Source organism: Solanum tuberosum, unplaced genomic scaffold, assembly GCF_000226075.1.
Source record: "Solanum tuberosum cultivar DM 1-3 516 R44 unplaced genomic scaffold, SolTub_3.0 scf00446, whole genome shotgun sequence".
Classification (NCBI taxonomy): domain Eukaryota; kingdom Viridiplantae; phylum Streptophyta; class Magnoliopsida; order Solanales; family Solanaceae; genus Solanum; species Solanum tuberosum.
Window position 1 is genome coordinate 4850 of NW_006239368.1, and position 14614 is coordinate 19463.

The 14614-nt window shown below is 30.4% G+C and overlaps 1 protein-coding gene across 1 annotated transcript; it reads left to right on the top strand.

Moving 5' to 3' along the window:
- Positions 1-3815: 3815 nt before the first annotated feature.
- Positions 3816-8009, top strand: LOC102589300 (alanine--glyoxylate aminotransferase 2 homolog 2, mitochondrial). Its single transcript, XM_006363548.2, has 9 exons — positions 3816-4197; positions 5318-5548; positions 5841-6011; positions 6428-6571; positions 6658-6837; positions 6962-7187; positions 7331-7444; positions 7531-7617; positions 7742-8009. Exons 1-9 carry the CDS (start codon positions 3958-3960, stop codon positions 7783-7785), a joined length of 1437 nt encoding a protein of 478 aa, XP_006363610.1. The 5' UTR covers positions 3816-3957; the 3' UTR covers positions 7786-8009.
- Positions 8010-14614: the final 6605 nt, after the last annotated feature.

A 14614-nucleotide genomic window follows, 5' to 3' on the forward strand; every position in this document is an offset into this window, starting at 1 on the left:
TGGAAGTTTGTGTTCATTATAAATATTTATTTATAAATAAACAAACATGTAGATATGTGATTTATCAAGGGGGTGCCTTAAGATATTTAAATATATTTTTTAAGAAGTATGGTTTGATCATTTGGTAATCAGATTGTAAAACAATTGAGGAAATTTTGATAGTTTTCATAACATGTGGGGTTTTAATGTATGAGAAAAAATACAATTTAAAAAATTCAAATTGCATATCCAAACAAAACTTCCACTTTAAATCAATCTGATTTCAAATCATGATTACATATTGCGTGTCAAAAAGACCCCCAAGTATACTCTTTTCGTTCACTTTTACTTGTTCCTTATTTCAAAAATAGATTTTCGCTTTTGTTTGTCACTTTTAATATATATATATATAAATAAGAGAAAATTTCAAAATAGCATAGAGATTAAACTTAATTAATTACTTTTCATAGCTACAATTTACTTAATTACACTTTATAGCTATAGTTTCGTTTTCTAGGATATGTCAGTTTGTATATTTCACTTGTCAATATACAAATAGGGTAAGTATATACAAATTCTCGTTTATATATTTCATTTGCCAGGAATTTTTCAGAACCTCATTTGTGTATTTCGCTTGTCAATATTCAAACAGGGTAATTTAACATGATTTTTTCATAACTTATACAAATCAAATGCATCAATGAATCGTATACAAATAACTAGGGTAAGCATATACACAATCTGGATTTATATAATAAGGAATCGAATTATACAAATTCTGAATTTATACAATTAGGAACCAAATAGCAAAATTTAAGAGACTGTGGCCGTGAATTATAAATACTTGAATCTATAGCTACGGAGTGTAATATACTATAAATGTATGGCATTGATCATAATTTTTCCAATAAAAAGGACAATTATTTTTTTCTTATTTTACCCTCGACATTAATTATTTATTCCAATTTTTTTTCTAATACCTAAAACAATGCGTTAATTAATTAATATAAATATAAAAATAAAATACTTACATTAGTCATTATTTTATAAAAGACATGTAAAATCTAAAATGAACAAGTAAAATTAAATAGAAGAATATCTTTTTTCGATTTTTCATGTGATATTCGAGACTCACTTTACATCTCAAACTAATTCAAATCTACATGTATAAGATTCATTTTTTTTTTAAAAAGAAGGTGTTGAGATTTCAGATGCGAATGAAAAATGGAGGTAAGTTGTCTTACATAGGAGAATGGAGAAAAATATTATTGGATAATATTTTATTCATATAGTTTTAAAATTTAATTAATACAAATTCAATTTTAAAAGTTTCGATTTGATTCAATCCGATCTAATCCATATCTAATGGGTATTAATCTTTTACTCTTTTTTATTTTTTAAATTTTTAATTAAAAAATATAAATTCAATTAAAAAGAAACGATACAATCCAACTCGTGAACTCGACCACAACTCATATGCGGATATACTCTTATTCTTATATAGAGTTTTGCTAGGTAAGAAGTAGGGGTATTGACGATTTGGATAAAAATTGGTTTAGATTAAAAAAAATGAAGTAAATCGATTAAATAAATTGATTAATTGGATTTGCTTTGGTTTGGTTTTAGATTTTTAAAAATCAATAGTATTTTGTTTGGTTGTGATTTTACTCAAAAAAATCGAAGAAATAACTGTACTGAGCCGATAAATTATATAGAATACATAAAAATTGTTTTTATAAATAATTTTAAAGATCTTGTATATGTTTTTATCAAAATTTATTTATTACTCCATCTATCCAACAATACTTGTCCAATATTGATTTTGCACCTTTAATTTCTTAAGAAACTATAAATAGATGGATAGTTTTAATATATCACCATTTGAATATAATAAATACAATGTCTTGTAAAATGAAATAGAGAAATAACTATAATTAATGATAAGTGTAAATGAGGAACTAAGTGTAAAACTATCCATTGATTTTATAAAGTGGACAAGTATTATTGGATATCCCAAAATAGTATAGTAGACAACTATTGTTGGACGGAGGGAGTATAATTTACTTATGAAAGCAAAAATGTCCAAGGTGAAATTTATTTTATTGGTTTCATGTATATGGTTGTCTATAAAAATTCTCTGTGGGACTAAAAATGTCATAATCTCTACTTTCTAGGCCAAACTAGTGATTTTTGAAGTTTTATTCATAGTAAATTTAGTAATTGAAAGTTTTGTAATGTCAGTCATTCTAACTATTATTCGTTTTGAATGGATTATTGTCACTTTTTTCACGTTTTGAATAAATTTTTATTTTTATTTTTGTGTATGGTTAATAACCGAATCAAAACCGATAACACCCAAAGCAATAAATGTATATATTCTTTGGTTTGATTTTGATAAAAACTGAATAATTGATTAAGTTTAAATTTTAACCAATAACTGATTCAAACCGACCAGTAAATATCCTAATAAGAAACATATCATATGTTACCTCAATCATATTTGTTAATAAAGTATAAATTAGTTTTTTCTCTCCTCAATATCTAAGAAGATAAAAAGATGTGTTCTTTTCAATCAACTAACACATGTTTACATTTTATTGTGACCTCATCCTAAAGCCACAAACATCTTTTCACTTTGAAGATATTATAACCTTTTTGATAAGGCTTAATAATAACAATACATATTTATGTTATCTTTTATTGACCATAATTCATATGTTTGGCCTCAATTTTACATACATAGAAAATCTGAAAAACTCTCACTGATTTCTGTTTTTTTTTTTTTTTTTTGCATCATTCTTTCAAAAGAATGCCAAGTGTCTGTTGTGTATAATTTGTTCCGTTATTTGATTTGCATTGTCCCAGTTATAGAATCATTTTTTTCCGTTTTATCATAAGAGATAATAACTCGTATATCTTGATAATAATGAGGAGGTTAAATTTCTTTAAAACACGCAAAAAAATTATAAGTTCCAAGTAATTTGCTACTAACAAATTATGAGTTCCAAATAAATTTCTCAAAAACATACTACTAATAAATACCTAACTAAATACAATTCTAATATAGTACAATATTATTTCCAGCAATACAAGTAAGCATTAATTGAAATTACGTAAAGGGAACGTAACCAAAATTATATCTGACTAGACTCTGAATGTACTTTGGATATTATTCCAAATAATTCTTAGCAATCAACCCAACCAATGTTCATGCATTGTTAAGTAATAATAATGCTATAATAATATACAATTGTTCCTAAATTAATAATCGAAAGTTTGATTTGTTTCACAAAGTAATTAAAATCCAACTAGCCACCGAATTTAATTATTTTAATTTGCAAGTACATACTTTGAATACACGTGTCAAATATTACCCAAAACTTAAACGAAAAAAATATAACTAAACATTTTTTTATTAATTGAGTATATTACCAATACACGATAACATTAATTCATTATCAACTTGACATATAAAACATTAACGAAAATAGCATATTTTAATATACATGAAAATCAATCATAAATGTATATATCATAAAATACATATGTATGCATATAAAACATTAACGAAAATAGCATATTTTAATAAAGGAATAATTTTTCTATATCATTTTTATTAATTATAAATTATTTAAATATTAAAAATAAATACTATTTAATAGTAATGATAAAATAGATATAAAATAATAAATTATTTATTAATTTTCCAAATTAGTCAAATAAAATTAATAACTAGCTTTAATACATTGTACTTATATAAGTAAAGATAAGAAGGAGTATTTTATTTTATTTTGAGATTACACTATAAGATAAAGACACTTTAAAATCTTTCATATCAAACCCACCCTATATATACATGTGAGCGACGTTCCAATTTCATTCTATTTCAACATTTATTCTTTCTACTCATCATCTTTTTCTCAGACCATCGCCGGCACTAGCAAAAAAATTCTCCGGCGTCCGGTCGTCACCGTCAACATGCAGAGGTTTGTAACAGCAAGGGCAAAATGGGTAGGAGAGTTGCGAGGTTTATCGCAGCGTTGTTATTCTCAATTTGGCTTAGCATCCCAAAAGGACGATGATATGATCATCAATCCTCGGATGCCGCACTTCGACTACTCTCCGCCGCCGTACAATGGACCCTCCGCCGATGAAATTTTGAGCAAACGGAAGGAATTTCTTAGCCCTTCTATGTTTTACTTCTATGAAAAAAACCCGGTGAGTTCCTTTTAACTAATTAGCTGATTGTTAAGTGAAAAATTAAAAAAAGATAGAATTTGTAGTATAATTAAGTGGGGTTTAAGTTAAAATTGAGAATCAACTGGGTTGTGTAAAGTGGTGAAACTGCTCCATCCTTGACTAGAGTTTCGTGTTTGAGCTCTGGTACAGAGAAAATCCTGTCTGCAGTGCCTTGATCAGGATTTAGTCCGGGCTCTGCCGTACTCCGGATGGAAAACAAAAAAAATAGAGTTAAAATTGAGATTGAGACGTAATTAATAATGTTTTGAATGATTTTGGTGGCACTGGGATGATTATTTAATGTTATCTAACCAATTATTGATTTTCGTCGTGTTCCTGCGGAGTTAACGTGACTAGATTCCTTTAACCTTTCTTCTTCTTTTCATTTTCGTCTTTCTTTTCACTTCTAATTAGCTGTATCTAATTACGTGCAATGTCTCTTCAAATTATCTGTTGAGATTGCATTGGATATGTTGTTGCTGATCTATAAAATAGTTAGTCTCAAATTATTTGTCATTTCAGAGTTTAGATAAAAATTCATTTTTCTTTTCCCATTTTCCCCTTAAGAGTAATTGTTCTTGAATACTACAAACAACTCAATTATGGGGAAATGACACATAGATAAAGTATGTAATAATGAAGAGAGACTATATATTAAGATAATGAATAAGGATGAAATAGTCAAAACTCCTCCTAATTAATATTTTCTTAAGGGGCATGTAAGAGAGAAACATGACACATAATCTGAGACGGATGGAGACAAGTTTAAGTATTATTCCGATGCTGGAATCCGTATGTCTTAATCTAAAACAGGTATTGGAAATATTATACAAAAATGAAAATAACAAGTAGTACAAGTTGTCTGATGCTGAATTACCGACGCAAGAAAGTCTTAGTAAATATTGTGAGGCTTAGAGTTGAATCCAGCAAACTACCTTGAGGTCTGTTTTATGTTCATTTTGTAGCAGTATAAAGTTTCATCTTCAGATTCAGTAGTGGTTAGCTCTAGTTTGAGAATTACCTGATTCGGGATTTTGTAATTTCATTTTGGTACTATTAATCTTTAGATTGTGAATATGATTGTGGTTATTATGTACAGCTGCATTTGGTACATGGAAAGATGCAATACTTATTTGACAGCAATGGACGTCGATATCTTGATGCATTTGGAGGAATTGCAACTGTATCTTGTGGACACTGCCACCCTGATGTGGTAGAGGCCATCGTAAACCAAACCAAACGCTTACAGCACTCGACTATCTTATACCTCAATAACGCAATTACTGATTTTGCTGAGGCACTTGCTTCTAAGTTACCTGGTGATCTCAAGGTAGTTCTTTACTCTCTGGTTTATTATCTAGAGCACCATATCAAGTTATGTCTACAAAAGTTTAACTTCTATACACAATACATGTAACTGTCCAGACCATCCATAAGAAATGTGGTCAGTATCTCTTAGAAAATTACAAATGAGTTTAACTTATATGCACAATACTTGTAACCATAAAAAGTGAAATCAGCAGCCTAGATACACTGATAGTGTAAAAGTATTTTGCAATGCTATTGTTTATACGTTAAATCCATGTCTACAATCTGATCGAGACATATGATTGCTTTTCCAGGTTGTGTTCTTCACCAATTCCGGGACTGAGGCAAATGAGTTAGCAATTATGATGGCAAGATTATACACCGGTTGTCATGATATCATTTCTCTAAGGAATGCTTACCATGGAAATGCAGCTGCCACTATGAGCACCACTGGGCAAAGCGTATGGAAATTCAACGTAGTACAGGTACAACTTCGTATTCTGCAAATTGTTATTCCTCTGTGTTTGCTTGATGCAATCATCCATATTTTTATCAGATGACTATTATGAAGTTACATTAAAGGGGTTAATGAATTGCTCTGTGATTTTACTTGGTATCTTATCATCATTAAGAAGTTACAGTCTTATTATGTTGCATTTTCTCCTTTGTTAGATCTGATATTCAGTGAAAATGTAGAGCGCAGCGGAAAAAAATAGCCACTAAATAAAACTTTAATGTTTCTATCCATTTTAAAGTTGTATTTGATTATGTATAACAACTGGAGTATTAGGAAATCTGCATTAGTGTTGCTAAATAGCATATGAGGGTGCCGTAATGTACAAAATCTTATTATGCTTATTACTCTGTCTGTTGTTCACTTACTATTTACTTTGCTGATCAGAGTGGAGTTCATCATGCCATAAACCCTGACCCATACAGAGGTGTTTTCGGTTCTGATGGTGAGAAGTATGCGAAGGACGTTGAAGATCTTATCCTATTTGGAACATCTGGAAGGGTTGCTGCTTTTATGTCTGAAGCTATACAGGTACTCATCCCTGATGTTACCTTGTCCATCTTAATTCCATAAAACATCATGTGTATCATCCTCTATAATATTCCTTTTGAGTGTAGGGTGTTGGTGGGATAGTTGAATTGGCTCCAGGTTACTTGCCTGCTGCATACAGCGCTGTACGAAAAGCTGGAGGCCTTTGTATTGCAGATGAGGTTCAATCTGGATTTGCTCGCACTGGAAGCCACTTCTGGGGATTTGAGAACCAAGGAGTGGTTCCCGACATAGTGACAATGGCAAAAGTCAGTCTCTTCAACAATGACAATCTGCTATTTTACATACTCAATGACAAAAGAAGACATCCGTCTCCTGATTATAATTCGGCCAAAAATTAAGCTTTTTTATCTTTTCCTCGTTTTTCTCTAGGGCATTGGAAATGGAATACCCCTTGGAGCTGTGGTAACGACTCCTGAGATTGCAGAGGTCTTGTGCCATAGTAATTATTTCAACACATTTGGTGGAAATCCTGTTTGTACTTCTGCAGGACTTGCTGTCCTTAGAGTGATTGAAAAAGAAAACCTTCAAGAAAATGCTCATGTTGTTGGTTCCTACTTGAAAGAGCGCCTTATGGCTATCAAAAATAAGCATGAAAGTAAGATATTTTTCTCCTCTCACCTTTATCATTATTACCTCTACAGGAGGATGATCAAATCATTTTTTTTTTGGTAGAAACCACTGCATTTCTTTCATTGTCACTTTCAATTGATTATAGCTTCTGCAATAACGTTTATGCAGTTGTTGGTGATGTGAGGGGAAGAGGACTGCTTCTAGGTGTTGAACTAGTGACTGACCGCAAACTGAAAACTCCTGCTAAAGCTGAAACTCTTCATATCATGGACAAGATGAAAGGTAACTTTCTCTTAAATCATCATCCTTTTGTCCAGTCGTTAAATTACACCTTACGTATTAACTTAGTTTTTCCATTCGACCTAAAGAAATGGGAGTACTAGTTGGCAAGGGTGGATTCCGTGGAAATGTCTTCAGAATTACTCCTCCACTTTGTTTCACTAAAGAAGATGCAGGTACATTTAAGCTCTCTTTTCTCCTCACTCAAAGGAAATTAGTTACCACATGTTCGCCCAATTCAAGCTACACTCTGTCCTTTCGAGGAGTTTGGCTCTTATATATCTGAAACTTTGATTGCAGATTTCGTGGCGGATGTGATGGATTGTGCAATGTCAAAGATATAACGACTCCTCTTCACTACACGCCTCGTACGTGTGTCTAAGATGCTACAGTTCAACAGCTCGGCAATTATCCTATAGCCATATGATAATGGCATAGTTAATGGAACTCTTTTATATAGCTTTTATGTTCATGTATGTCAGTTGAAAATCAGCAGCTACTTCAGTACGTACAGTATCTAACTATCATCATATAATGAGTCAACAACTCGTTGTCTCTGGATATCCTTCTTGTTTTTCTTTATGAGCTAGCACATCATCTTACTCTAAACTAGTACTCCCTCTCCCTCTGTCCCTAATTGCTTGTCCACTTTTGAATTGACACACCTATTAAGAAAACAATTAATAACATAATGAGTTTACCATTTTACCCCTATTAATTATGAAGTGGATAAAAAATTCTACATTTTCCAAAATAATTAGTCATTTAATTGAGGGTATAATAGGTAAAAAAAATTGTCCTTTCTTTATTTGTCAAAATAGACAAGTAATTAGGGACAATTATAGAAGGAAAAGTGGACAAGTAATTAGGGACTGAGGGAGTACTTAATAAGTAAAGAAGAACTAATGAAAAAAACAAACTGAAGCCCTTTCACGCACTAATGAAAAGCTCTTTGCACAAATCAAAGCGTAAACTACACAATCACGTGAAAGAAGCAAAAACTATACTTTTCCTCCCTCCACCATGAGTGTCGTGCAATGAAGTATGCATTTTTCTTGTTTTCATCATCATAATTTTGTTCTTGTAGCAAGAAATTATTATAATTTCAAACCATCAGACAGGAACCAATTCCTAAGTCACTGAATAATTTCTTTGATTAAATTCTTTTATAATTTTTTTTCTTTTACAAATTTATTTTAGAACTTGAGACTATTGTCTTTTAAGGTCACACTTTATTTCAATAATTAAGTGAGATATTAAAGGTTCATTGAATCTGATTGACAACTTTGAGGAAATATAGAGGAGGATCTAGGATTTGAAGGGTATGGGTGTTATATCATCTAAATAGGATAAACGGATAGTTTTTTCAATTTTGAATTATAATTTGAGTTATTTATTTTTTCGATTGATATAAACAAATTGATCAAACATGCATATTTAGTAACATTTTCTTTTAAATATTCTAATCTTAAAGATACCTAAGTAGTTCATTTTTTTTTAGGAATAAGAGACCTTATTCTCTAAAATTTTAAGAAAACAAGAGATTTTTCACATTAAAAATTTGAACTTTATAAAAAAATCATCTAATACCATATATAGTTCAGAAAAAAATATAAAGTTGTAGCTTCAACTCAATTACTTTTACTTAGAGTGATGTCGGTAAAAGATCGAAAGAACCTTTAATTTCAAAAGTTCTAACATAATAATATCCATCATCTTTAAAACTTATTTTTTTTAACAAAAAACTATTTAAAAGTGTTTTTATTAATATTTACGTGTCTTTAAAAATTTAACACTGACCTGTAATTGATATACAATACACACACACCACTTATATCAATTAAAGATTAACACTTGATGAAAGAAAGTAAATAAAAAAATTAAGAATTAAGTCAAGCAAAAAATAGTTAATTAGATAAATAAATGTAAAAGATTAACACTTGATGAAAGAAAGTAAATAAAAAAATTAAGAATTAAGTCAAGCAAAAAATAGTTAATTAGATAAATAAATGTAAAAGATTAACACTTGATGAAAGAAAGTAAATAAAAAAATTAAGAATTAAGTCAAGCAAAAAATAGTTAATTAGATAAATAAATGTAAAAGAAGTAATGGAAAGTAAAAAAATCAAGTCAACAATTTATATAATCACGTGAAAGAAACTCAATTATATATTTTCTCCCTCTCGTGCGACAATGTAGTACACATTTTTCTAATGTGTGTGTGCATATATATTAATATATTTATGCAATCAAGAGAGTACTTAATGTATAGTAAAATATCTACTTTATTCATTTATATATGCCACGTAACTAAAATAGTACTTAATGTATAAATAAAGTGACAATTTTAGTGTTTCATATATTTCGTGTAGTTGAAATAATTTTTGATCTATGAAAAATGATAATTTAGTTCAAAACCTTAAAAGTAACGGTGTAAGTCAAACAATCTATTAAGTTTATGTAACGACCGGGTTCCGTCGTTATAGAAAAGTCAATGGGGAAAAATTTTGGGTCGAAAAACTTTTTCGTAGTAACTTGGAATTTCCCAACCTAGTCCAGATTTGGACGAAATCAAAGTCTTTGAGGTGTAGGGAAACTTGGTAACAATCGAGTGACTTATTTATGATTTTGAGTACATGAGTAGTTAGATAAGTCGTTAAGGAATCGGTACGACTTTACGGAATTGAATTCGGGTGAGTAGAACTCCCGGAATCGATCTTAGCATGAACGATATTTTTTTGAGCGTCGTTGGTTAAAGGTGTGTTGTGAAATGGGGGTCTTGGAATTATTAAAACAGCTCATTGTTTCGTGCAAGCCGCTTTGGCGGTGGTTTTAGTCGCTCTGGCGGTGCCGCTGTAGCGGGGTGAGGGCCACTGTGGCAGGCCAGACGCGACTTAAAGTCGTAAATAAACCCCAAAACGATTTTATTCTGCACTTTTCGTCTTTGAGAGCTAGGAGACGACCCCATACGAGTTCTTGACCGTTTTTCACCATTCTTGAGGCTAAATGTAAGCTTTTAACTCCCCGAATCCATTTTTCGATCCGTAGAACGTAATCTAATGGGTAAATATCTATGGGAGAGGGTTTTGATCTAGAATTTATGGTGGAAACATCCCTAATTGGAATAATTAGGATCATGAATATGATCTAGGGTTGTTAGAATTGTTAGTAATCCGGTAATTAGTGATTGTTTATTGATTCTCGTATTATATTGATTGTTTGTAGACCAAGAACAAGCGGAACGAATCCAGAAAGGGAAGGATCAAGTTTCTTAGGGTTTCAAGCTTGTTTGATGTAGGTGATGGTTGTGATTCTATGATTGTGTGATGTATGTTTGTTCTTGCTTCATTATGATACATGTATGTATAAGAATGTTGCATTATTGATCACACTTGTTGTAAATGAGATAGATGAATAATGATTGCCATGAAATCATGACTTAAATGTATGATCTTGAGAATATACTTGTGGTTGTGATTGTGGCTTGTTGAATGGATTGGTTGCCACGTTCTGACATAACTAACCTGGATCGGTTGCCATGTTTCGGCATAATTATGGGATCAGTTGACACATTCCGGCATAATCATTGGATCGGGTACCACGTTTTGGTATGCTAACTGTTTGGGTTTGGATTCCATGAGAGGACCAATGACTTGTCATAATTGTGTATTTTGAGAAATGTGAAGTTGTTCGTAAATGTTGATAATATTGTATATGTTCGATATGTGCATGTGATTATATTGTTGTAATGGCTTATATATGTTACACTTTGTGGAATAGCCGCGTGATTCTACCAGTACACTGTGGTTGTGTACTGATACTGCACTTGCTCTTTCTTTGTGGAGTACAGGGCATCTTCCGGCGGCTATTGACAGACCTCGTTTAGAAGATCAGTGACTGTTTTCGAACTCAAGGGTGAGCCAGTTCTTCCAGGCTGTCATGGGCTTTCTTTCGTCTATGTCCACCATTTCGGACTTAGACTTTTCTAGTTAGTTGATTAGTTCATTAGTTGGGGTTGTATCCCTTCTTGTTTAAACTTGTTGAACTTTAGATGTTTTGGTACATTGACTTTTAGGTTCTAGGTGTATTTTTTTCCGCATTGTTAGTTGTTAGATCTTTTCGAAGTTTATGAAAACTTCAGTTTTTAGCTATTATTCCTGTTTTCGTATCCTTAAATGCTTTAGTTTTTGGTTTAGTTGCTTGGTTTGAGTTGTAGTAGTGGTTCTCCCACCGGAGGGTTAGTGTGGGTGCCAATTACGACAGTTTGGGTCGTGACAGTTTAATTGCACACTCATGTGAAAGAAACAAAACATATATTCTCTCTCTCCACCATCGTGTATCATGCCAAAATGAAGTATACGTTTTTCTTTTCTTTTTTAAATCTAATTTTTTCTTGCATGAGACATTAGTAAATTATAATTTCAAACACAAAAGCATACGCTAATTTTGGTACAATTTTTTAAAATTAAAAATAGCAAAAATATTATATAAGATTCGATTATGGTCGAAAAGTTTCACTCTCATTTAAAAAAATATATTTTTAAACTTATAAATTTATATTAATTAACCTGATGCACATGCGCAAAACACGTACTCTAAACTAGTAATAGATAAAGAAGAAGTAATAGAAAAAAATTGAAGTCTTTGCACCCATTAATAAAGAAGACCAAAAAAAAAAAAAAGATGAAAAAGTTGAAGCCCTTCGCACAAATCATGTATAAACTACGCAATCATGTGAAAGAAACAAAAACTTTACTTTTCCTCCCTCCACCACGTGTGTCGAGCAACAATTAAGTACGCATTTTTCTTGTTATCCTTATAACATAATTTTATTCTTGTAGCAGATGACATAATTGTACCATAATTTCAAACCACTAGACAAGGACCAATTTCTAAGCCATAATAATTTTTTTGATTAAATTCTTTTACAATTTTTTTTCTTTTACAAATTTATTTTAAACTTTAGATTATTCTCTTTTAAGGCGACACTTTATTTCAATAATTAAATAAGATATTAAAGGTTCATTGAATTTGATTTACAATTTTGAGCAAATATAGAGGAGGATCTAGAATTCGAAAGTTACGAGTGTCATATCGTCTAAATAGGTTAAACAAACCATTTTCTTCAATTTTTGAGTTATAATTTGAATTATTTATTTATTTGATTTGCGTAAACAAATTGATTAAGCATGCATATTTAACAACATTTTCTTTTAGATATTCTAATCTTAAAGATATATACCTAAGTAGTTCATCTTTTAGGAATAAAAAACGTTGTTCTCTAAAATTTTGAGAAAATAAGAGTTTTTTCACGTTAAAAATTAAGCTTTTATATATAAAAAAAAATCATCTAATACCATATAGTTGAGAATTTTTTTTTTGTAGCTTAACTCAATTATCTTAACTTAGTGTGAGTGTCGGTAAAAACTCGAATGAACCTATAAATTCAAAAGGTTTGACATAATAATATCCATCATTTTTAAAACTTATTTTTTTTAAAAAACCTGTTTAAATATGTTTTTATTAATATTTATGTGTCGTTCAAAGTTTAATATTGATCAATAATTGATATACAATACACACAATGTATCAATTAGAGATTAACACTTGATAAAAGATACTCGTAAATAAAAAAATCAAGAATTAAGTCATGTAAAAAATTGTTAATTAGATAAATAAATAATATTAAAAAAGTAATTGAAAGAAAAAATTGAAGCCCTTGCACACATTAACGAAAAGACAAAAACAAAAAAGAGAGGAATTGAAACCCTTCGCACAAACCAAAACGTAAACTATATAATCACGTGAAAAAAGCAAAAAATATACTTTTCCTCCCTGCATCACCGTGTGTCGTGCAACAATGAAGTACACATTTTTGAGTTTGGGACTTCCATGTTGGAGGTCTCAAGTTCAAAACCCTCTTGCTTGCGAAAGTAAGGGGTTTGCCTTCTGGGTCGAGCTCGTCGCATCGGGCTTGTCTAGTGCGGGTTACATTTCCTATGTGGTTTGCGAGCTATTGCATAGTCCTTAATGTATAAATAAAGTTGTCTTTTTAGTCTTTCATATATATCATGTAATTGAAATAATTCTTGATATATAAAAAATGATTATTTAGTTCAAAACTTAAAAAGTAACGATGTAAGTCAAACGATCTATTAAATTTACCTGCACTCATGTGAAAGGAACAAAAGTTATACTTTTCTCTCTCTCCACCATCACATGTAATGCTAGATTGAAGGCGTTTTCTTGATTTTCTTATAATATTTTTTTTTTTCTTGCAGCAAAAGACACAAGTAAGTTATAATTTTAAACACAAAAACATATGCTAATTATTGGTACTAAAGTTTTTATTAAAAATAGCAAAACTAACCTTTATTCTCGTTATTATATATAAAACTTTATTATGATAAAAAAGTTTAACTTTCATTTTTTAAAAATGTTTCTAAACAGTATTTTTACTTGTATTGTTATTTTAAAGATTTAAAACTAAAATAACCATTTCGATGGACTAAAACAATATTTTTTTCATAAATTAAGAACTAATTCGATTAGTTAGTACTATAAATTAAAGACTAAAATGACTTCTTCTTATATATTGAGGACCATTCTAGGTACGTGATATATATGGAGGACACAAATAGTATAATACCCTTTCTTGAAGGGCCATTTTGATCATTTCAAAACTTCCTTTTCCTTTTAACTCCCCTTTATATTTGCTTCGAGAAAATGATCAAAATGGTCCTTAATGTATGACTTTGATTCCATTTGGTCCTTAATGTATGGACTTGATGGAAATGATCCTTTATGTATCATAAATTTTGTTCAATTTGGTCCTTAACCCTAAAATTAATATATTTCATTTTTTTTTGCCGTCTAAATATACGGAATATGTAAAAGATGCACTCGTTCAAGACTTTCCTTCCCCTGTTTCCAAAAATTTCAAAAGGGCACATCAATTTTTTTTAACCAAAAGGGCAAAATTGCTCCTGACGGAGCGATTTTCTTCTAACAAAATTGACGCCGTTACTCCTTTTAAAAAAACATAAAAAATCGCTGCCGGTCCAAATTTTTTTTCTTTTTTCTTTAAAATCGCTGCTATGATTTTTTTTTTAACAACGCTGCCAAAAAATAGAAATAGCTGCTATAGCAGCCATTTTCTTAAAAAAGTTTAAA

What these genes read in the sequence shown, in the direction of transcription:
- LOC102589300 (XM_006363548.2), top strand. Translation starts at nt 3,958, where the DNA reads ATGCAGAGGTTTGTAACAGCAAGGGCAAAATGGGTAGGAGAGTTGCGA. An exon ending in TTATGTCTGAAGCTATACAG is followed by an intron (nt 6,572 to 6,657) that starts GTACTCATCCCT and finishes TTTTGAGTGTAG; the next exon opens with GGTGTTGGTGGGATAGTTGA. An exon ending in ACATAGTGACAATGGCAAAA is followed by an intron (nt 6,838 to 6,961) that starts GTCAGTCTCTTC and finishes GTTTTTCTCTAG; the next exon opens with GGCATTGGAAATGGAATACC.